We start from the raw sequence: 21,262 nt of genomic DNA, 5'->3' as shown, positions 1-21,262 counted from the left end.
GCAAGAGCTCTGCCTGGCCCTCCTTGCAAGTCCCAAGGAGGAGGCCTGACACCCCTCCCGCCCCGCCTTCCTTGAATGGTGCAGGTGGGCTCCTCTTTGGCAAGCAGCCCCTCCCTCCCTCCCATCCCCTCCACTGGAGCCAGAATTGGGGGCACCTCACGGACTACTCCCTCCTCTGGGCTCTCTGCTTCCCCGAGACAAGAACCAGGGCACCCCTCAAGGTTTCATTTCTTTCCTCAGGAGAGCAAGAAACACCGAGTGCCTCCATTGCCTTTCACTGGTGACGTTGGGGAGATTGCTCAACTGTTGTATCAAGAGACTACATCCTTTGTTGCAGGAGGACAACAGGGTCCCTCTGGGTTGGAGGGGAAAGGAGGGTCTATTTTGTGGCTAGTGTGGCCTCCTTACTGACTCTGCATTAGCAGATGCTAAGTATTTTTGGAAGTGCCCCGTTAGGAATTGCAGATACATTCACTCAAGCTGGGGGAGGTTCTGCAGAGGAAGATAAAATAGTAAAAATTGTGATTCAGGCTTGGCTACTCTACTGTAACGGTCAGTGCCAAAATGAAGAAGGGAGCTGGTCAAAGAGCATCTCCCTTTGTAGTAAGAGGGACGGGCTCTGCATAGCTAGCCGGAGAGGCTCAAGGAAAGCTACTCAATTTCCCTGCGCTGGTTTCTGAATCAGACTTTTTCTCATGCTGCAAAGAATCTCTTAATCCAAGGTGCTTCTTTTACTGGCTCTCGGACTAAAACTCGAATTGGAGGGGGAAAGAGAGCCTTCGGGGGCCCTTCTGATTTGGAACCTGGCAGCCAACTGAACAGTAGCCCCCAGCCTTGCCCAGACCCCCCTCCCGCAGCAGCAGCAGCAGCAGCGCATGACTCGGGCATGTCAGCGGCAAACTGGGCACACAAGGCACCGCTTTGCTTGTTCTGGGAGGAAGCTTCCTTTCTCTTCCCGGTCGCCACTGAAAGGCACATCTGGTAAGCGGAACAGAACGATGGCTTCACACAATCCAACCAGAGAATTGCTCCTTCTACGGCTCTCGCCTGGCCTGCCCTGACCAGGCAAAGGGTTTAAGGCTGCAGCCTCCCCAGAGCCCTTCAGAAGGGGAGGGACGGGACCATTCCAAGTCCAGGCAAGGCACTGAGGCTGGCAGATGGCAGCTTCCCAAGGCCAGGAACCATGTGTGGCGGCTGCGGCGGCTGCGGCTAGGCCAGGAGGCCCAGGCGGGTCACTTTGGCCGATAGGAAGGTGTGCAGGACGAAGACCAGGGGTTTGGGGCAAGAGTGCAGCTCCAGGGCCTGTGGAGGAGAACACGGGAGGGAGAGAGGGTCACCCCCTGCCATTTCAAAGGCCAGCATCCACCCCTTTGTCCCACACAAAATTGAAGTTGCAGCCCAGGTGTAGCCAAAACTCTAAGCTCAGGTGGCTTTCTAGTTATGAGTGCAGCCATTTTTAATGCACCATTTCTGTGGCCGTTTCCTTCTCCCTCGGGTGTGAGAGCAAAAGGCCTTCCTCCTTTATTTTCCAGTGGAATTACAGGGACCTGCCTAAATCCACAGTCCCTCTTGAGGCAAACGTTGGCAGAAGATGGCTCTCCCCCTACCACTCTCAACCAGCCACTCACCAGTTCCCCCTCCGGGCCGCCAAAGTCCAAGTACAGGTTTCGGACCCCATCGTCAGCAGACATCTTCAGCTTCTCAAAAGAGTATCGGAGGAGGATGCTGGTAGAACCGGCTCCCTCACTGGACACGGTGAAGCCGTTTTCATAGTGGATCGTGAGTCGAACATCCTGGCTGTTCCAGACGCAGCCTAGGCCGAAAGCAGAGCCTCCATGGTCAGGAGGAGACAAGGGGAGAGCCACAAGGGGAGGACCATGGGTCAACCGAGCCCAGGCTTGCTTTGCCCATCTCCAGCCTGCCTCTTCTTGTCCAGGGCTGGTCCCCACCTTTTGTCCTTTAAGTCCAGGGGGAGTGGGGGACAACGACTGGTTACTTCAACAGGCAATGCCTGATCTGCCCAAGAGCCAGGCTGCTCAGCCTGGCTGACATGGCCACACGAAAGGAGCAGGTTTTGCTTCCGATGGCCGGGCCAAAGAGCCTTGGAGGCTGGGACTCGCTCACCTGCCTCAAGGCAGGGACTCCCACCCCACTGTCTGCTCCCATCATTCTTGCTGCCAAAGGCACCAACACTGTAGCTGGTGGGCATAATCTCTCCCTGACCACCTGGGCTTCCTCCAGTGGTTCAGGAGAGGAGGGGCCACAGTCCTTGGGCTGGGCAGCCAGGCATACCTACGGAGACCTCCTTGACGAGCTCTGCAGCGGCATGGCAACCTTGCACCAGGGTCCTGGTCCAGGTGGAGAGGTCACGGTGGGTCTCCACACGAAAAACGTGCATCTCGATGCCCTGGCGAGAGCCGGACCGCGTGGCAAAGCTGAGGTCTGATCCCAGGCACGGTGACCTGCAGCCTGAATGCACCAGCCTGAGTGGGGGGTAAAGGAGCAGCAGTTGCAAGCTGGGGGTGACTTGCTCTGAACAAATAAGCCCCCCAGCCCACCCCCGAGAGACTGCAGAAATGCTTCGGGGGGGGGAGACTCTCCCTCAAGCCCACCCCCACTGCACCCTGTTCTCCCCACCAAAGGTCAGGAAAAAAACCCATCTGGAGGAGTGGGCAGGCCACAGAGCAGCACCCCACGAGCAGGCTGATTCCTTTGGGGAGGACTTTGGGCACTGGGGAGGCAACCCGAGGGAGTCCCTGCCAGCCACCCCACCCCTCCCTTGGAGACCCCTGCTAATCCCATGCAGCAGAAGCCTGTGAGGGGAGGCCTGACAGCTCACCTCTCCGCCCCCTCCCCTGCACATGAGAACGTGCCAGTCTCCTCTTGCACAGGCCGAGTACAAAGGCTGAAGCCAAAGCAAAGGTAGGAGCAAGTACAGCCCTTTTCTCCTTGGCAGCTTTGAGGTGGGGGGGGGGAGAGGAGAAGGCAGGCAAGGATGCCCAAGAAGACTTTTCTCCCAATTCCTGCCCCCCCCACCCCGGCAGCTCCACAGAGGGAACAGTTGCCAGCGGATTTTCTGGTTGCAGGAAGCAACCTGGGACTTTCCTGCCTCCGGAACAAAACTTCCAAAATGAACGCAAGCAGCAACTTCCCAGAAGGCATTGCAGAAGGCGATGGCAGGGGCCTCCAGAAGGCAAGAGCACCCTGGGACTTCATAAGAACTGAATGCCCTGCTGGATCCGGAAGCGGCTGCTCTCCCAGAGGCAGGCAGCCCCACTGCCCAGGAGGCAGCTGACCCCCAGCACTCGCAGGAGGGCCTCACTCCCTCTCCCCTTCCGGAAGGCCTTGTGCGTGGCCTGAGCCTGGAGAGACCCTCTTCCTCAGGTTTCCCCACCTGGTGGCCACCAGTGGGTAGCTGTGGCAGGGGGAGGCCCAGGCGTCCCTTGTCCAGGGCACGGAGTCAAAGAGCAGCAGGTCCTTCTCCGTCACAGCCAAAAGGACCGGCCGCCAATGCTGCCGCCCGCCATCGAGTCTGGCCTGCAGGAAGCCAAGAGAGACGAAAGGGAGGGCTGAAACGTTTATGGGGAAGCTGGGCCCCAGGGCTAGCGAGAGGCCACGTAGAGGGGCCCAGGGCAGGAGGACCACCCTTGTGGGAGACCTGCTTACAGACAAGGATCAGGAGCAAATTCAGAGAAGGGGAACCCCCCCCACACACACACATTCACCCCATCTTTGAGTTGCCAGTAGTCGGGGGAGGGGCTATGACTTTCTGGTCAAAGAAGGCTTCCGCGGCCTCCAGCCACATCACTTCCCTCTCTTCCCTCTGACTGCCAGTCAGAGAAAAGCTAGGCCTATCAAGGCACCGGGCGAGGGGCTCACCTGCTCGGCCAGCCAGGCGATCTGTTTGACCTCCCTGCTGCTGCCTGGCGCATGGCTGGCCCCCAGCATGGCATTGAGCTCAGCCAGGACCTGTGGGAGGAGGGCCATGATGTTGGTGTGGATTGCCATGAACCACGAATGCGCTGTGGCCGTGTCCTTGCAGCGAAGAATCAGGGTGTTGCGGCTGTCGGGCGAGTGTAGTTCAATCAGCCTGCAGAGAGAAGGCAGAGCTGCTGAGAGGAGGGAGGGGGCTCCACCTCTGATCTTCTGGGTCCCTTTTGGCCCCTCCAGCTCTTCTCAGGGGCCAAGTGTGGCACCCTCTCCCAGTGGCAGCAGGGCTACCTCTACAGGAGGACACACCACTCGCTCCCTGCCCTGGCTCCTTCAGGGTTGGCAGAAGGCGTCTTAGAAGTGCCGCTGACCCAGCAGAGGGCCGGGCTGCTTTGGGGGTGGTCAGGTTTGCAAAAGCCATTTGGGTTTGGGGGCTGGCAGGGGGCTCCCCCGTCCCAATTCTGCCCCATCCCCAACCTCCCCTCCTGAGTTCTCAGGAGCGGCCATAGGGACTGAAGCGCAACACTGGAAGGGATGCCTGGCACTGCCTCCTCCCACCTGCCTGCCTGGCTGGGGCCAAAAGCTCCTCCCCACCCCCCTGGCGGGGATTTAAGGCTGCATCCTGTGGACACCCAAAGCAAACACTGCTCCACATCCAGTGGAGAAGGGTCAGGGTATCTTGCAGGGCAGATGAACACCCTGTGACACTCGCACTCGCTCCCTGCCCCTCACCCCAGGAAGCCTTTGGGCTGATGGCCAGGGAAAGAGGGGCCTCCTCCAGTGTTGGCACCTGAGCGGGCATCCATCACTCCTGCTCTCCGCCAGACTCTGCTGCCACCCCAGAACAGCCTTTGGTGCAACGGTTCCCCTCCCTGGTGCAATGTTACAGCTGCCAGGGCCACCCAGGGCCTTTCCGTGCAAGTGGCAGGCCTGGGTGCAGGTGGCACAACACGCCTGGGCCTCTGCCAGAGTGTGTGCTGCCTCTGCAAAACCAGACCCTCCGTTCCAGAACAGCAAGTTTTCTGGATGGGGGGGAGGGGCGCAGAAAGGCATTGGATTTTGGTCCCACCCGCCAGAGAGAAGCTGCAGAGCTGCAACCTTGAAAGGATCGGGGTGGATGGGTGGGGTTGTTTCTAGCTGCACCCTGGAAGTCAGCACAGGCTGCTAGTCCTCATGTAAGGAGACAACTGCTGCCCTGTAACATCTCCTGCTTGCCCACCCCTCTGACCTGTTCTCCAGGTCCGGCATGCTCAGGTTCCTGGCAGCGTAGCACATCTTCAAGGGGATGACTTTGCGGTCCTGGGGGGGACTCTGGTGCTTTGGGGAGCCAGACTCTTCGCTGAGGCTGAGGCTGGGCGACTGCGGAAACACCCCCTCCCACGGCAGGTCGGACACCAGCGACGGCTTCTTGATGTACGGAGTGGCCTCCCGCATGTACTTCACTAAGAGCAGGCCGAGAAGGGAGGGGCTGAGCGTTTCCCAGGAGTGGCCATCCTGATGTTCAAGGCCCCACAGAGTGACCTCCCCGGGGGCTCCCCTTGGTGGGCTGGACCCGGGAGGTCGGTTGGGCAGAGAGCAGCCCCATGGCACCCAGATCAAGGATCTCCCCGCTCTCTCCCCCTGGATGCGCCTTAAAGACCTCCACACACACACCCTGCCCCCCCCCAGGGAGCTGCCAGCCAAAGGAAGGGCAAGCGGTGACATCACGGAAGGCTCAGAGCGTTTTGTCAAGGCGGCCTCCGCTCGGCCTCCTGCCTTTCTCACTGCCTGCTTAATTCCTCTCCTTCCTCTTTGCTCTCTGCCTGCAGCCACTCCCAGACCGAGGGGCCATTTCACCATCACAATCCCCTGATGGGGACCAAGCTCAGCACAAAGGCAACTGGGAGCGGACGAGACTTTCGGATGCCCCCCTGGAAAGCATGGCAGGCAAAGGCCTGGTGCTCTACTCCAGAGGAAGGGTCTCCCACAGCACCGCCCAACAGCCCAGCTCCCCATTTCTGAGCTGCTCAATGCTGCCCATCCTGTCAGGCAGCAGCGGCAGCAGCAAAGAGGTGTGGGGAGGCCAGCCGTTCTCATTCTGGGGCAGTCCCCTCCTTGCCCCGCAAGGAGAGCAGCCCCACTCAAGGTGCTGGTTCAGGGATCTGCTCTGGGCCCTGCTGCCCTCCAGAGAGGATTAGTGCAGCCAGGCTTCTAATCCCGCTCTGCAAGGACAGTTGGCACCCGGAAGACATCTTGGCTCCAGCAAGGAAACGCTGCAGGGAAGTTCTCCTTGCCCCCAGAGCGCAGAGGCAGCAGTGGGTGGTTTCTGGGGCAGTCACCCTCAGCAAAGATGCAGCTACTCGAGGAGGCCTTTGATCTGATTGCAAATGGCTCACAATCTGGGTTAGCCATTGTTCTGTCTGCTTGTTTGGCTAACTGAGCTCTTGGTCAGAAGCCATGAAAAGAGACGATGCCAAAAGCAGAGTGCAAATCTGGATCAATTATCTACCAACAGACACAGTGGACAAGCACCAGCCCCTGCTGGCGAAGGAGAAACGTGCCTGCCTGCCAGCCACAAAAACCTCCAGCAGGTTCTAAACAAAACCTTAAGAAAACTCGCAAAATCCCACTAACCCTCCAGCCTTTAGGAAGATCAGCTGGTGGAACAGCAGTCCTAGAGTGGTGAAGGAGTCACTTCTAAATAAGCAGGGACCATCTTCCCTTTTCAGCAGACAATAAAGTCATCATAGCCTAAGCAAGTAATTTTTCTGCTGGGCTGCTCTTCCCAGAAGGATCTCCCTGTCCCAGACGGTCACTTGGGCCTCCTGATGAGGACCGAGCCAAGGGTATGTGCAGAGAGGAAGCAGCTGGCATGGGGGCACCAGGAAAGGGCATCAGCGCCAGCCGCTTGCTTTCTCATCCGCCTCCGGTTGAAGCAGGGCCAGGGGAAATGCCATCTCTGTTTCCCCATACAAATCCCGGGCTCCGCATTCCTGGGATCAACTTGCCATCGGGGCTGGCAGCTTATACCCAGACACATTGCAGCCCTAAAAGGCAGGGAGGCCAACCAAACCTTTCAAGCCCTTTGTTTAAACTTAACTCTCCTGAGCAGCCCTGCCAGGCGCAGGGCCCTCACCACCCCCAGGGAGGTCTGAAGCCAGGGCAGCGTGAAAAGATAAGGAAACACATCAAAAACAAAGGAGCTTATTTCTGTCTGGAAGGACCAAAGGGCTTGCCCAACATGCAGACCATCCCCCAAGTCACCAATGAGGCAAGCGCAGGGCAGGTTTACACCTGTTTTCCAACCAGGGCAGCTGCAGAAGTGGCAGCAGGATGTAACTGTCTGAGCCAGGTCAGCAGGGCGCACCCTTGACAGGGGCTGGTGGCAGAGGGGGGGCCGCCTGCGCACCAATGCTGCCCTAGCGCCCAGCCTGTCCAGTGGGGCTCCAGGCTTGCGCCAAGGAGGGCGGGGGGAGGGTCAGAGCTCCACGTCCAGAGGGAGCCGTCAGCGGGGCACTTTGTGGGCTCAGACTCACACACACCACACACACCCCGCCTCTCTACAGAGCCAGGGGCTCCAAGAGGACCCGGTGGGAGGGGGAGGCGAACAGAGCAGCGTTCCTTCTGCACAGACCACAGAGTGGAAAAAGGCCCCTCCTAGGAGGCTGGCTTAGTAGAAGAGGAGCTCCACAGCTGGCTAGCAGATGTTCGCTCTCCAGTATCTCCATCCATAAAACTTCCCTACCCTCCTTTGCCCAGGAAGCCTTTGCTCCTCTCCAGCCGGCTCCAAGAACAGCAGCCGGCGGACGACTCAAGCGCTGGGAAGAACAAATCCGAGCCAGTCACCTTCTTTGCAAGAGCAAAAGTGTTTTATTCATCCCCCTCCCCCCCCCCAAAAAAATCCTTGGAGTCCAAGGGTTTGGACTGAGAGGAGGGGCTTAAAGAATCCTGTGGAAGAGCAGAAACATTTCAGCCTCTGGAGAAAACTCTTGGGCCAGGATGGCTGCCCACGAGGAACCAAGGCAACCGACTCCAAAGGAAGGCTCAACCTGGACACAGCCCCAGTTGTGGCCCAGAGGATGGCTGGGTGGTCTTGGGCTGCCTTTGGCTTCCCTAACAGTGACCCTTTCAGCTGCAAAGCCCCCGAATGCCACCCAAATTCCTGGTCTCTTGAGGAATGTTCAAAGGACCTTCTCTTGCAACAACAGGCCAAGAGGCTGCTCCATCCGCTCCCAGGTGGCCTCAGCCCCCATTATTCTCCAGCGTGGCTGCAGCCGAGAAAGAGCCGCTGCTCAGAGAAAGGGAAGCTTTACGGAAGTTTTCACAACCTTTAGCATTCTGCATAGTGTGGGGGGGGGGGAGAGAGAGGAAATGCACAGCCCAGCACATACGCACACACACGCACACACCCCAGTAGAAACACGCCCTGCTCTAAGTCTGCAGCTGCCCTCCCAGAGGGCAAAGCAGGGGAAGCCGGAGGGAGGGAGGGAGGGCAGCTGCTGCTGGGTGGGACCTTCCAGCTCCCCACAAGGCCCCCTCCCATCACTCTTCTCACCACCCTCTCTTAAGGGGGTGCCGCATTTACCCAGAGACACTTACCGTGCATAGGAAGTAGGAGAAAAAAGGTGTGAGCCAAACTGGCCCTGGGGAAATCCTGGGAAGATTGAGCCCAGTTGTAGGCAGTGCACGAAGTGGGGAGACTTAGGGAAAAGCCTGGTCAACTGAGGGGCCACTGTGCAGGCTCAGATCCCAAAGATCAGCAAGACTAAGCCCAGCCTTCTACCTCAGGGCAATGAAGGACAGTTCTCCTCAAGAGTTGGGGTGCCCTTTAAAGTCCCCGCTATTACAAGCACTTTTGCAGACTCCCCACAAAGGTGCGGTTGGCATCAGCCAACAACAAAGAGCCTCACTTTCCTTTCTGTTACTGGACTGATGGAGATTTGGGGGGGGGGATAGTTCTTATCCAAGAGAGGTGGAGAAAGGCAGGCTGTGTTCCAACAGGAGAAGCAGCACAGAGAAACGCTGCTTGGGTCACTTCCAAAATCCAGTCTCCAGGATTGCTATTCTTTGCTCCCACCCCAAGCGCCCAAGTTTGGCACCCAAACTTCGCTTCCTCTGCTCCTAGGCTGCGAGTTACAGCACCACTTACTGGTCCCACAAGAGAGAAACCTTGGCCAAGAAGACAGCAAAGCCCCAACCAAGCACTGCCTCCCCCCCCCCAGACCAAGGATGTAGGAGAGCTGGAAAGCGACAGGTGTGCATGGCAGCAGCCCCACCAACCCCTTGCGTGGCGGCACAGGCGTCTTGCACAGGCTTCACCCGGCATTCCCAGAGAATCCCATCCCAGACAAGGAGCCCCACTTCTTAATCGCTGAAGCTGAACCTGGATTAAGGGCAGGCTGAAGAGCAGGCCGGTGCTAAGGTGGCCCACCCGCCCAGCCCAGCCCTCCCCTCCTCTCCAGGGGCTTTGACAGGACGGAGCCCTTCCCGCCAGAAAAAGCCTCCCGGCAGCCTGGAGTTTGAGGGGACGGGCCGCCTCCTGCAACGGCTCCGCAGCCTCTTTCAACGGAAGGGCTGGCAGGCTGGCCTCAGACGCTCGGACCAAAGCCGGGCGGGGCAGCTGGCACCACCCGGGCAGCCCCCGAGCGCGGCGCTTACCTTCCAGCAGGACCTCCCGGCCGGCCCGCTTGAGCGCCTGCACGGCCTGGTCGTGGGTGGCGTCGCGGAGGTCCAGGCCGTTGACGGCCAGGATGGCGTCGCCCAGGTGCAGCGCCCCGCAGCGCTCGGCCGCCAGCCCCGGGAAGATGCGCGAGATGAGCACCGGCATGCGGTTCTCGCGCCCGCCCTTGATGCTGATGCCCAGCCCGCCCGCCTCCGCCTTCACCACCCGCACGCGCCGCAGCCCGGCCGGGGGGGAGCCCGGCGCCGAGCCCCGCGGCGGGGGCGGGGAGGGCGGCCAGGGGGCTCCGGCGCCCCGCTCGGGGGAGGCGGCGCCGTTGGGCAGCCCGTTGCGCGGCTCCGGCTCGGAGCTCAGCGCCAGCGCCTCCCCGCTCAGCTCGGCCAGCGCCCGCACCCAGCGCTCCCGCAGCAGCACCTCCACCAGCCCGGCCTTGCGGGCGCGCGTCCACACCGCCATGCCCGCCGAGACGCCGCCACTGGGCCGGCGGGCGGGGCCTCTTGCGGGCGCGGGAGGGAGGGAGGGAGGGAGGCGGTGGCCCCGCCCGGCCGCAGGTTCGTGCCAAGGGCAGCGCGTCACGTGAGCGGCGGGGGGGGGGGGCGGCCTGTGCCCGCAGCCTTTCGCCCAAAGGGAGGCCCGCGGGGTCCCCGGCCGATGGGAGGGGCGGCCCTCCCGTGACCCGGCCCGTGTTACAGATTTTTTGCAGGGTGGGGCTGGGGTCGGAAACGGCGCTCCCCGCCTGCATCGTTGCTCCGGCAACAGCTGCCCCCGAGTGGGCTTCGGCGTCCCAACTGGAAACTACCGGGACCCCCACCCCCACCCCCACCCCCGGGCAGGTGCAGCCCAACGGGTCAAGCGGGGGAAAGTAGCGGTGGTGACTCGGAGCCGTCATCGTCCCGTGCGGATAGAGGCTTTTTCCATTTCCGAATCGGTTGGAAGACCCGCAACTTTGGAAACCTTTTGCAAATATACCAGGATCACAGGCAGTAGCCCCAAAAAAAGCCCAACTCCCCCCCCCCGCCCCCCCCAATTAAGCCTGAAACGGAGCCTTGAGCTGCTGGAGGGGTTTTTATTTAAACAACTTGTGTTCCTGGTCATGAGGAGCAATCTGAACATTTGGTGCACCAGGAAGGGAGGTTTCGTTTTGCTGAATTGGCCACAGCAGTTTCCTAGCCCTGCATTGTCCGCCCAACATGGGCCTGCGGGAGTAGACTGGGAGGAGGAGGAGGGGCCGTCAACTGGCGAGCAGGCCAGGCGGGACAGGGATCTTCTGGCCTGTCTCACAGGACACGCGACCTTCAGGCTCCACTGAACAGCAGCAAAAGGACCGTTTCCCTCTCTCCCTCTGCAAACGCAGGGACACACACTCGCACGCGCACACACACCCTTCCTGGAGAAACACAAAACAAAGCAAGGTCAAGGCAGCCTCCTCCCTCGCTGCTGACTTTGCTGTTCTGGTTTGATGGGGCGGAAATCAGGGTTCCTGGTCCGCAGAGGTGGAGTTGGAGTGCCTGGGCCTGGCGTCAGCAGAGCAAAGGGGTCCCAAGGCGGCCCTGAAGAGCCTGAGGCTATTTACCCAGCAGGAAGTCTGCTGACCCCCTTGGCTGCCGGCCACAGGCTTTGCCAGAGACGATGCGGCTGCTGGGTCAGCCCAGCCAGGTGGCACTTTTCTGGGAAGGATGTGCCGCGACACGCCGTGCATAAAATAGGGAGCCAGTCTTCTGGTGCCAGTCAGTGCTGGAACTCCCGAGTGAAGAGGCCCACAGCGGTCCTGGCTCCCAGACACAAGAAGTTAATTATTATGAGGGGTGCCCCTCTTTCCCAGCCAGATCACGGTGGAAAAACAGGCAAGGACACAGGATGGCAGTGGCACAGGTCCCCTTGAACAGCTGCTCCTCTGGCCATGCAGCCCCCTGCTTCTGAAGGGAGGGGCACCGGAAGCCCCTCAATGAAGCATGGCCTCTGCAAAGATCCTTTGAGGTCTCTGCAGGCCAGCACATTATGTCCCAAATTTCTTCTGATAGATGGGTGGTGGCAGCTGGGCTTTGATGTCCATCAGCGGCCGCTCCATCACCACCAAAGAATTGTCATCCAGGAAATCCACAAAGAGCAGAGGCTGCGGGGAGGGGGAGGGAGGGACAGGGAGAGAAGAGTAAAGTTAGAAGGGGCTTTGCTGGCTCAGCTGAAGGGTATCTAGCTTGGCCCTTTACCTCGCATGCCTGGTAAGGACAAGAATGCTACCGTGTTGAACTCCTCGCTGTTGGCGGCTGCAAGAGTGCTTGCACCCATTTAGACTTTCAGAGCACCAGGCCATCTTGTGACCCGCACCCACACCAACACAGGAGCCAGCAGCGCTCTGCTTCCCACAGGAGCCAAGCAGAAGAGAATTTCATTGTCTTGTTCCTGCAGCTGCCCAAGAGCAGCAGCCCTTTGCTTCCACCTCTCATGCAAGGGCGGGAGAGGACTGGAATTATGCCCCCCCACCCGCCCCTCGGGCTACGAGAACACTGTCCCTGTCTTCTGGGGTGCACAGGCCCCATCCCTTGCAGACACCTGATGAAGGAAACTCTGCTGTATTCAAGCTTTTCCATGAGACCAGTGACTTCCTTGGCTCAGGCACAGGATGGCAACCTCTCTCCTGCTCTACTAATGGGCCAAGGGCTCCTCAGCTGGGGCTTCAGCAGCTGGCACAACGCCCTTTCGCCCAGACTGCCCAATATACTCCTAAATCATTGCTGGCACTGGCCATCCCAGTGTATCTTTGGCAAACTGATTTCTTGCAAACACTTACCGGACTCACTGATCCTGGTTAATCCAAGGGCCCAACTTCTTCCCTGGAACTACAAACTGGGCTTGCAGAACTGGGGGCTGGGGAGCGCTTCCTACTCAGCAGGTGCTGCTTGCCCAGCCCCACATAAAAGGCCTTCCCTCCCCTCCTGCCCTGAGAGAGCTCATTGCCCAAAGACCCACCTGGAACTTCTTGCAGATCTTGAAGGCGCGGCCCCGACCGCGTTGGATTGTTTTCACGTGTGGCTCCGGCTTCTTCGAGGCTGCAGAATCCTCGTGCAGTGGCTGGAGGAGCAAATTAAGCCATCAGGAGTGCAGTCATTGTCCGAGCTAAAGGCATGTTTTGCTGAATGGGTCCCAGTGGCCTAGTCCACCCTTTGTGCCGAGCCCTAACCAGACCAATAACATTCTGGCTGAATTACCAGGTGATGCTAAGCACCTCCCTGAACACTGATCTGGACTCCAGAATTAGTCCCCCCACCCAGCTGGCCCGGATGTGGGACCAGCAGCCCAGGTCCCCACTTTGGGGAGGCAGGAGGCCTAAGCACAAATGTTTTCCCACCTGAGGGAGCTCCTCGCCTGACCCAGCCGGTGGGGAGGGCAAGTGGCATGGGTGACCTCGGCTCAGAGAAGGTGAGTCTGTCTTGCAGGTCAGAGTATCACACTCAGACCCACCCACCATCCACTCACCAGTGACATGTCCAGGATGCAGAACATGTATGTGTCGTGCAGCAAGACATGCGAGGGGTGCCTGGGGCGGAAGGCAATGTGGGTGATGGGCGTGTCCCGTTCCAGCCAATCCTTGTGCAGGCCCAGCTGCTGCAGCTTCCGGCTCCAGGGTGTGTAGCTTCTCTCCTTGATGCTGAACTCAAACACCTGGAAGCAGGAAAGCCAGCAGGGAGGCATGACTCTCCCTCCCTCCCTGTTCTGAAGCCAGATCGGTCCCATCCCAACACAAAAACCGCACCTTCCCAGTGCTGCAATCAGAGCAAACTTTCCTCTGGCATAAGCAGCATCTTTGCAGGGCGTGTCTCTTAAGCGCAGCTAATTCCAGTGGAAACAACACATTCCGCTCTAACTAGGATCGATGATGGGTGACTGGGCTGCTGATCCCAGTGGCCCCCCCCCCTTTCCTGGCTCCAAGAGCAGCAGGTTACAGACGAAGTCTGCACGAAGGGCAGGTGTGGAAGGGCTGGGGCATTTCTCGGAGGCAGATCTTTGTGCGTGCCAACTCTGCTTTGCCAAGCTAGGGAAGAGCAGCCCCTACCTGCTGATCTGAATGTGCAATGATGAGGTTATTGGTCAGCGGATGGATTGCCATTGCAGTCACCGGGCACTCACAGGGTGGCACAGTGCAGTGAAGCTGGGGAAGGAAGGCGCAGCGGAATAAGAGAGAGCACCTGCCTCGGCCTTCCCCACTTACAGAATTGGTTTCTCCATCAGAGGCTCCTGGACTCATCGGTGGCTGAGCCAACTCTCTGCTCCCACAAAGCCAACCCAAGGACTTTGCCAGAGCAAACGAGGTGCCCGAAGATGCCTGTTGCCAACCCAGACCCAGACCCAGACCAGAAAAGAAATGAAATGGAGGAAGCAGCACATCTGGTCTCTGGCTGCCACGTTTGCAGCTGGGCTCACCTTAGTATTTTCCAAGTTGTAGATGCAGATTTCCCGGTCTCCACCTGCTGCACACAACCACCTGCCATCCGCACTCACCGCCAGCTGGTGCACTGCTTCCAACGTCTCTGCGGGAAGGCACAGATCAGAAGCAGTTTTTCAGATTTCCTCCAGCAGCTCTCTGCTGCAGAGGCTAGCTAACCGCTGCCTGTCTTTCTTATCTGGGAGCATTTGCAGAAAACATTTGGCTATTCCTGCAAGGACTTTCAATATGCCTTAATCTAAAAAAAATTGTTGTTACCTGAATTGGGACGAAGCGTGTATAGATGCCTGCAGATCCCTGACTGCAAGAGTGAAAGCACATGCACGCAGCCCCGATCCGATGCCAGAAAAAGCTTGGTGGAGTCGCAAGAAAAAAGGAGGTGGTGGGCCGAGCCGTTCAGCCTGGGGGTCTTGCGAACCTTGGAGAAAGCAAACCAGGATTGATGCAACCGGCTGGGCCCTCCAGAGCGAGCCAGGAAGGTTTCCAACTGACTGAGCACCCACGGCTCCCCCCATGCCATGGAGATCGCACTCACTCTGTTGATGGAAATGTGGTCACTGAAGAGCTGAGCCCGATGCAGGCAGAACCTGCTAGCTGTGGAATAGGCAATCCAGACGCCACACGGAGAGAGGCAGCTGCTGCGGATGTGCTCCGGGCCCTTCGATGAAATAAGAGAACCAATCAAAGGAAGGAAGGAGGGAGGGTCTGTGCAACTGATTTGAGCAATGGATGGGATTCTCCAGACCCAGCAAAGTCAAGGTGCTACACAGATCTCTCAAGGGGCATTTCTAAGACACCCGTTTCCCTTCTTTCTCAGAGCGGAGAAGGAAGCGAAGGATGGAAATGCCAGGCCAGGGTTGGACAGATTTGCCCCGGTCACAGTGTTAAGTGTCTGGTGGCTCAGCAGACTGATAGCATTGTGATTAACACCAGCTGTCTGCAATTACTGTAAGTTCGAATCTCACCAGGCTCAAGGTTGACTCAGCCTTCCATCCTTTCTAAGGTAGGTGAAATGAGGACCCGGATTGTGGGGGCAATAAGCTGACTTTGTATAAATATATAAAAGTATGAAGGCTATTGCTTAACGCATTGTAAGCTGCCCTGAATCTCTGGAGAAGGGCGGCATATAAATTAAAGGGAAAAAAAAAGTGTCAGGGTTAGGAAATCATGGCTTCTCACCTTGGCCTTCAGTTGGAGCAGGTTCTGGGGGGGACAGGACACCGGCAGGACCTCACCAGGCCTTCCTGCAACAAGAAACAAGGTGACTTGCAGAAAGCTGGGTGCCACAGGACAGGGCAAGACAGTCCTGCTGTGATTGCCAAAGAGGGTGGCAGGGAAGGCAAGCTGCGCTCTTTGCTGTGCCCATCCTCTGCACGCTGAAGTCGTGTGCATCCTCACCAGAGAAGTTTGTGGTGCCAAGCTGCCAGAGCTCCAGGTGCTGGGGGTACTGGAAGAGGAGGAGCCGGGCTGTCCTGGCACAGGAGACGAGGCACCTCTGTGAGAAGAGAAAAGCCACCTGAAGCACCAGCAAGAGAGAGAGCTGGCCTCAACGCTGCAGGATCCTCCTCTTCAGGAGCAGCCCCCTCCCAGCCCAGGAGGAGAGAGCAGTCCCGATACTCACGTGGGGGAAGCTGATCGTGCGGAGGGCAGCATCATAGGACTTGGAGTCCACCTTCTCCATCAGGGGTCGGATCACAAGTTGCCCATCCAGCCCTGCCAGAGGAGGACGGCACCTGGCTCATGCAACCTGCCTAGTGTGGGCTGGCTCTGGGCAACTCCCCAAAGACTTTCTGGCCTCTGGCTTATCATTATCTCAGCCAAAATGCGCAGGCTTCTTGAACAAGCCAGGGCTTAGTGCAATGAGCAAAGTCATCCCAGCCGCCCAAATGCTACCGGACAACGGGAGAGTGCCAGGAACACAACGGGCCTCATCTACCTGGCTGTGTCCCTTGGGATACCCTTGCCCATCTTCTGCTGATGAGTTAGACTAGAAGTTGGGCGTCCTACTGTACCTCCAGAGATGAAGGCTGTGGCAGTATGTGCCACCGTCCGCACATCGTGAGTGTGATGCCGAAAGGGTCTGGTCCGCACCCACTGGTGCTCAGAGCTGCCCAGCCTCACCGGTAGCAGCTGGAACTGATATACTGTCCCCTCCGATGTGCCAACAACCATGCTATCTTCTGCCTGAAGAAAACCAGTCGATACCAGTGGGTGAGAACATGATGCCATGAACCTCCCACGCCACAAAAGGTTCTGTTCCCTCTTATACCCCCAGCTAGATGCCCTGCTGAAAAAGAAGGTGCTAGCCCTTGGCTTCCTCCTGCTCAATGGTGAGCAACTTCATCATTTCGAACTGGACTTGTAGCACGAAATGCCCATGAATTCCTTCCTAAAAAAAAGCAACCTATGGGAAGTGGTACTCATGGTACTTTGGGTGGGTGGGAAGCTGACCCCCCAGCTCCACAAAATGAGGCCTGAGGTAGAATCTGGGTTTTGGCAGCTGGCCTGGCTCAACTCCATCAGGGCAGAACATGGATAAATATTCAATTCTCCGATGACACATAAAAATGCTTCTTTTTATCAGGACTTGCAAATCTGCCCACATTTTGCAACTCTCACCCACCTCAGCCACGGCCACGGAAAGCACTGCAGCTTTGCTGATGGGATGCTTAGAGAGCAGAGTGCCAGTCGCCGAATCCCAGAACTGCACTTTTCCAGCAGAATCCACGCTGACCACCGTGCCATCTGAAAGGAAGGCCAGGCCCCACACCAGGCATTTCTGGCTGGAGGGGCCTTGCAAACGTCCTTCTACCAGTATCCGCTGACTGGTGTGCCCTAAGAAAGACGCACGTGGGATTGGAAGAAACAGTTGCTCAAACAAACCCACAAAAAACTTTTTTCTCTCACACCAGCTTCTTTGCTTCCACGGGGTCCCTGATAGTCTCCACCATCTTCTTTTAGAACACCTACAGAAATTGAGCCCAGGGCCTTTTGCACACTGAGACCAGAACAGGCTCCAAGGACTAAGGGTACTGCCACTGTCTCTGTCAGGCGCAGCTGAAGCAATCAAGAGAGCACCAGCCCTCAGTGCCAGAGTGGCTCAAAGACTCCCTTGGCAGCCCAGGCAGGTCCCTCTCAAATGCTCCTGCTTCTCTTGGTCCAAACTAGGTGAAGAACTTACCAGATTCAATGTCAAAGATATAAAAGCAGTCGATGGAGCCAGCTGCGATCTTGGTCCCAGAGGGATGCCAGGACAGAGAGAGGATGCGTTCTGTGAGAGAAAAGAGGGGAGGACCTGAGCCCCAGAGGCTGGAACTGTCCAGGTTATGCTGCTCCCCCAGCCCCAAGTGGAATCCAGCTGCGCAGGACGGGATGGCCTCTGGCAGACACTGGACTCCCGCCTGCAACTTCCCACTGTGCACCGTGGAAACAGGTTGATTGTTGACTTTTGGAATCTATCTTTAGGCAAAGCTTTAAAGAATTAAAGCAACATAATTATAATCGTTTTTCGACTGTGTTTTCAATTTAGAGGCCAAAACTAAAAAATTAGCCTGGAATCATATTCATAAAGAGAGACAGCTCTGCCTTCAGCTCAAAGTCCCGGCCCCCAGCCCCCTACGGTCCCCTCTTCTTTCCCCCCCCCCCAAAATCCCTTCTGGCCCACCGGCCCCCGACCTTTCTGCCGGTCCAGCTGCCTTTCAAATTCGATCCCATCCGACTCCACTCGGAAGAGCTTGACGGAGCCGTCCTCGCAGCCCACCTGCAGAGACCAGCCCAGCGTCGGTCAGAACATCCGCGCTTCCTCCCGCACCCGCTCCGGTCTCCCGGGGCGCCCAAGAGCCGGACGCGCCCGCGCCCCCCGCCCGCCTCCCCTGCCCCGAGAGCCCCCACTCACGCACCGCCAGCCGGGCGCCGGTGGGGTCTGCCGCCATGCTCCAGAGGGGCCCCCCGAAGGCGTCGAGCGAGCCCTTGAGGCGCAGCCGCTGCAGGTCGTACTCCAGCACCGCCCCGCCCAGCCCGGCGCCGAACAGCCGCTCGCCCGCCGCCCAGCACAGCGCCTCCGGGGCGCGCGCCTCGTGGCCCGGGATCACCTGCGGGAGACAGCAGCGTCGGGGAGGCCGGCCGGGCAGCGGACCCCGCGGAGCCCCCTCGCCCCTCCGCCCGCCCACCTTCTCCTGGGCGCCGTTGGCCTGCAGGTCGTAGAGCTCCACGGCGCCGTCGAGGCGGGCGGCGGCCAGGCGGCGGCGGGGCGGGCGGGCGCCGGGGGCGGCCAGGCAGCGGACCCCGGACGGCACGAAGGCGAAGAGCCGCGCGCGGTGCACCTGGAACTCGCCCATGGCCGGACAGGCTCCACGTGCGGCGCTGCCCCGGAAGCGGAAGCCGAGGGGAGGGGGCGGGGCTGTGGGCGGGGCGATGGTGCAGCTGGCCGTGCGCCGGTGAGTCCCGGGGGCGCCCGGGGGGGAGGGGCGGGGGGGGGAGGGGAGGCGCCCCGTCCTGACCGGCTCCGTCTTGCAGGGCGGCGGGCGGGGCGGCGGAGTGGCTGCTGCTGGAGCTGCAGGGGCAGCTGGAGGCGCGCGGCGGAGGCGAAGGAGGCCTGGCGGGGCGGCTGCTGGGCGACCTGCACTTCACCCAGGAGGTCAGCACGAGGGAGGGGGAGGGGAGGGGAGCGGGGACGGGAGGGGGGGAGGGGGGATGTCCGCTGACCCCCCCCCCCCGGCCGTCCCGCTCTCCGTCCCGCAGGGAGCGCCGGTGCTGATCGTGGGCCACCACGTGCTCTACGGGAAGGCGGTGCGGCTGGAGAAGGCCGTGGCCGTCCTGCGCAGGGGAGCCGCCGCGCCCGAGGAGCCCCGCGGCCCCGCCGCCTACGAGGTCGCCGCGCTCATCCGCACCAAGCTGCTCTTCAAGACGCGCCCCAAGCCCATCGTCCCCAGCGCGGCCAGGAAGGCCTGAGTGCCCTGCAGCGCTCCCGCCTCGCTGTTCCTGGGCTTCCGGGTTGGCCTCTGGTCGGAGGCTCCAGAGCTTTGTTCCTCCCTCTGGTTGGGGCCCCGGTTCCTTGGGGGGGGTGGAAAGAACGGGAACCGGCTCCTCTGTTTACAAAGCTTTATTATTGTAACCAATGTAATAAAAAAATCCAAACCTGTTTTTTAAAAAATGAAAATGTAAGTAAAAAATAAATAAGCATACAAATAACTTTTAAGTGTTCAACTAGTGTTAATAACAAAGAGTACAAAAACTTCTAAAAGGACTGTCAGGAACCCCAAAGAATCGGCCTACAAAGGGAAGCAGCTGAAGCCCAGCAGGAGAACAGCAATAGCACCTAGGTTTATATACCACTACAGCCCTCTAAGCAGTTGATAGAGTCAGCCCCCTGCTCCCCCCCCTCACCTGGCTCCTCCTTTTGCCCACTTTGGAAGGATGGCAGGCCAAATCAACCTCAAGCCTGTCAGGATCGAACTCCTGGCAACGGGCAGTGACTTAGCCTGTGGAACTGCATTCTAACCACTGAGCCACCATGGCTCAAAGAGCAAGAAGAGACAGCCAGTCCAGAGGAAAGAAGCCCAGCCAAAAGGGGCTGGATCATGGCTCTCCTCCCCAACACACTTTGGCCTTGGCCAGCTTGGGGAGAGAAGCTCCTTGTGAAAGGTAGCAGCCTCTGCACCTGACCTTTCCTCCACTGTGGCCTTGAGACCTGTGCAAAAAGGCAGCACTGGAAGAAACCCCCTGCCCGCCTTTGAGGCATCAGTTCTCAAAATTACCAGTCAGCACACATAGCAAGAAATGGGCTGGGCGAAGGCGCTGAAGCAGGAGTAAGCTCAACTTGGCTGCAGAGCTATTACTCTGTGGAATGACAGAAAAACCCTGTGAGATCCTGAAGACTTTTGGGATTTGTACCAAGGAAGGCCCTGGTCCTCTTTTTCAAGCCAATAAAAAAACCACAAGCAGACTTTTGCTCATTTCTCACGAAACCCCCAAATTGCATTTCAGAAGCAAAATGTGTAAATCAAACCTGTTTTGCAGAATATCTAGTTGCATGATAACAATTGCTGATTACAGAATTATTTTCTCAACATAACATGTTCTATACAAGGCAGGTATATGCCTAATTGGAGAAGGATGTATATAAATACTTTTTTTGGTTTAGAAATTAATGCCCATAGTAGACTAAATGAGGGATGCTGTGATACCCTCTCACCAGTCTGAGTCAATAGAGCTGCCTCTGGGAAAGAGGAGGAGGAGCCATATAATGAGAGTCCTGTGCAGCACCTGCCCCCCCCCCCCCCATGTGCCACAGAACTAAAGGAGGCTGAGGGGCCTGGATATCGGGTAGGATTGGGAACTTTCATCAGCAAGGAAGATGCACAGAACCCAGGAGAGCAGCCTATGAAGCTTCACTAGTTCTCCAGATGTGCTGGAGTTTAATTGCTGGCTGGGGATCATGGGAATTGAAGTCCATATATCTAGATGGCAGCAGAGCAGTAAAAGTGTTAGTGCATTCAACACCAAAACATTTTGTCATTATAACAAGTTTCCTCAGGCCATAGAACTTGCATTCTTTTAAATGTGCAGGCCTTATTTACAGCATATCCTTATTTCTGATAAGCTAAAAAGTTTTAGAGCCAAACATGATCAGAGTTGGAAGGGACCTTGGAGGTCTTCTAGTCCAACCCCCTTGTCAAGCAGGAGACCCTAATTAACGGCTGTATGGTTTCTTCCTAAAAGCTTCCACCCACAACCTCTGAAGGCCGGCTGCGGGGTGGGATTTGTAAAAAGCAGAGCACAATCTGGCAACAGATGTACAAGGCAGGACACTCCAGAAAAGGCTCCTAATTTTTCTGTGATGGTTTAAAATATTGCTTAAAATGTAGAAACTTGCTTGTCAAAATAAGATGTAAACTTGCAGAGTTCTGGGTTTCAGGAATCCTCTTCAGGACTGAAACTGGGAAGAGCTGCCTTTCCTCTAAACTCCAGCAGGGGGCAGGCAGGATCTGCGCAAGGGAACCCCTGAGCAAACCTGTGCCAACCGTTTCAGATGCTGGCTAAGTAGGAAGCTGGCAAAGGGGGGGGGGGCGGGGGGAGGCATCATGTTCCCTCTCAGTGGAATGACAGATTGCAGTAAAAGCTCCCACCACTCCTGAACTTGAAGCCCTGTGAGTTCTGCCCCAGCCTCCAGCCCCCAGCCCCTTCTTGCTGGAGGAGGGAGGCAAGGTGTATTGAGGGCGGAACGTTTGAAG

At 58.2% G+C, this 21,262-nt stretch overlaps 3 protein-coding genes across 3 annotated transcripts; 1 reads left to right on the top strand and 2 right to left on the bottom strand.

Annotated features, from left to right (window-relative positions):
• Positions 1-804: 804 nt before the first annotated feature.
• Positions 805-10,045, bottom strand: SNTB2 (syntrophin beta 2). The gene is made up of 7 exons (XM_070952760.1): positions 9,568-10,045; positions 5,159-5,372; positions 3,880-4,090; positions 3,395-3,537; positions 2,293-2,483; positions 1,629-1,813; positions 805-1,302 (listed from the first exon to the last, which is right to left on the bottom strand). The coding sequence occupies exons 1-7, from the start codon at positions 10,043-10,045 to the stop codon at positions 1,210-1,212; spliced, it is 1,515 nt and encodes a 504-aa protein (XP_070808861.1). The 3' UTR covers positions 805-1,209.
• Positions 10,046-10,650: 605 nt separating this feature from the next.
• UTP4 (UTP4 small subunit processome component) lies at positions 10,651-18,385 on the bottom strand. The gene is made up of 15 exons (XM_070952938.1): positions 17,930-18,385; positions 17,706-17,790; positions 17,212-17,301; positions 16,654-16,865; positions 16,043-16,214; positions 15,652-15,743; positions 15,429-15,525; positions 15,210-15,274; positions 14,566-14,688; positions 14,289-14,448; positions 14,009-14,115; positions 13,641-13,736; positions 13,064-13,249; positions 12,557-12,658; positions 10,651-11,702 (listed from the first exon to the last, which is right to left on the bottom strand). Exons 1-15 carry the CDS (start codon positions 18,365-18,367, stop codon positions 11,586-11,588), a joined length of 2,142 nt encoding a protein of 713 aa, XP_070809039.1. The 5' UTR covers positions 18,368-18,385; the 3' UTR covers positions 10,651-11,585.
• Positions 18,366-19,082, top strand: CHTF8 (chromosome transmission fidelity factor 8). The gene is made up of 3 exons (XM_070952939.1): positions 18,366-18,466; positions 18,546-18,666; positions 18,771-19,082. The coding sequence occupies exons 1-3, from the start codon at positions 18,366-18,368 to the stop codon at positions 18,978-18,980; spliced, it is 432 nt and encodes a 143-aa protein (XP_070809040.1). The 3' UTR covers positions 18,981-19,082.
• Positions 19,083-21,262: the final 2,180 nt, after the last annotated feature.

This window comes from Pituophis catenifer, unplaced genomic scaffold (assembly GCF_029215685.1).
Source record: "Pituophis catenifer annectens isolate HBS135680 unplaced genomic scaffold, rPitCat1.0.hap2 SCAF_13, whole genome shotgun sequence".
In the NCBI taxonomy this organism is placed as follows: domain Eukaryota; kingdom Metazoa; phylum Chordata; class Lepidosauria; order Squamata; family Colubridae; genus Pituophis; species Pituophis catenifer.
Note: the sequence above shows the minus strand (reverse complement) of the source record. Positions and strands in the feature narration are given on the sequence as shown.

Excerpts from the sequence above, each read along its gene's own strand:
- UTP4 (XM_070952938.1), bottom strand. The coding sequence starts at position 18,367 with ATGGGCGAGTTCCAGGTGCACCGCGCGCGGCTCTTCGCCTTCGTGCCG. Across the intron at positions 15,744-16,042 it reads CACAGCCTTCATCTCTGGAG|GGCTGGATGGGCAACTTGTG; the intron begins GTACAGTAGGAC and ends CTCCTCTGGCAG. Across the intron at positions 13,250-13,640 it reads TTGCACATTCAGATCAGCAG|GTGTTTGAGTTCAGCATCAA; the intron begins GTAGGGGCTGCT and ends TCCTGCTTCCAG.
- SNTB2 (XM_070952760.1), bottom strand. The coding sequence starts at position 10,045 with ATGGCGGTGTGGACGCGCGCCCGCAAGGCCGGGCTGGTGGAGGTGCTG. Across the intron at positions 3,538-3,879 it reads TCGCCTGGCTGGCCGAGCAG|GCCAGACTCGATGGCGGGCG; the intron begins GTGAGCCCCTCG and ends GGCTTCCTGCAG. Across the intron at positions 1,814-2,292 it reads CGTCAAGGAGGTCTCCGTAG|GCTGCGTCTGGAACAGCCAG; the intron begins GTATGCCTGGCT and ends CTTTCGGCCTAG.
- CHTF8 (XM_070952939.1), top strand. The coding sequence starts at position 18,366 with ATGGCCGGACAGGCTCCACGTGCGGCGCTGCCCCGGAAGCGGAAGCCG. Across the intron at positions 18,467-18,545 it reads GTGCAGCTGGCCGTGCGCCG|GGCGGCGGGCGGGGCGGCGG; the intron begins GTGAGTCCCGGG and ends TCCGTCTTGCAG. Across the intron at positions 18,667-18,770 it reads ACCTGCACTTCACCCAGGAG|GGAGCGCCGGTGCTGATCGT; the intron begins GTCAGCACGAGG and ends TCCGTCCCGCAG.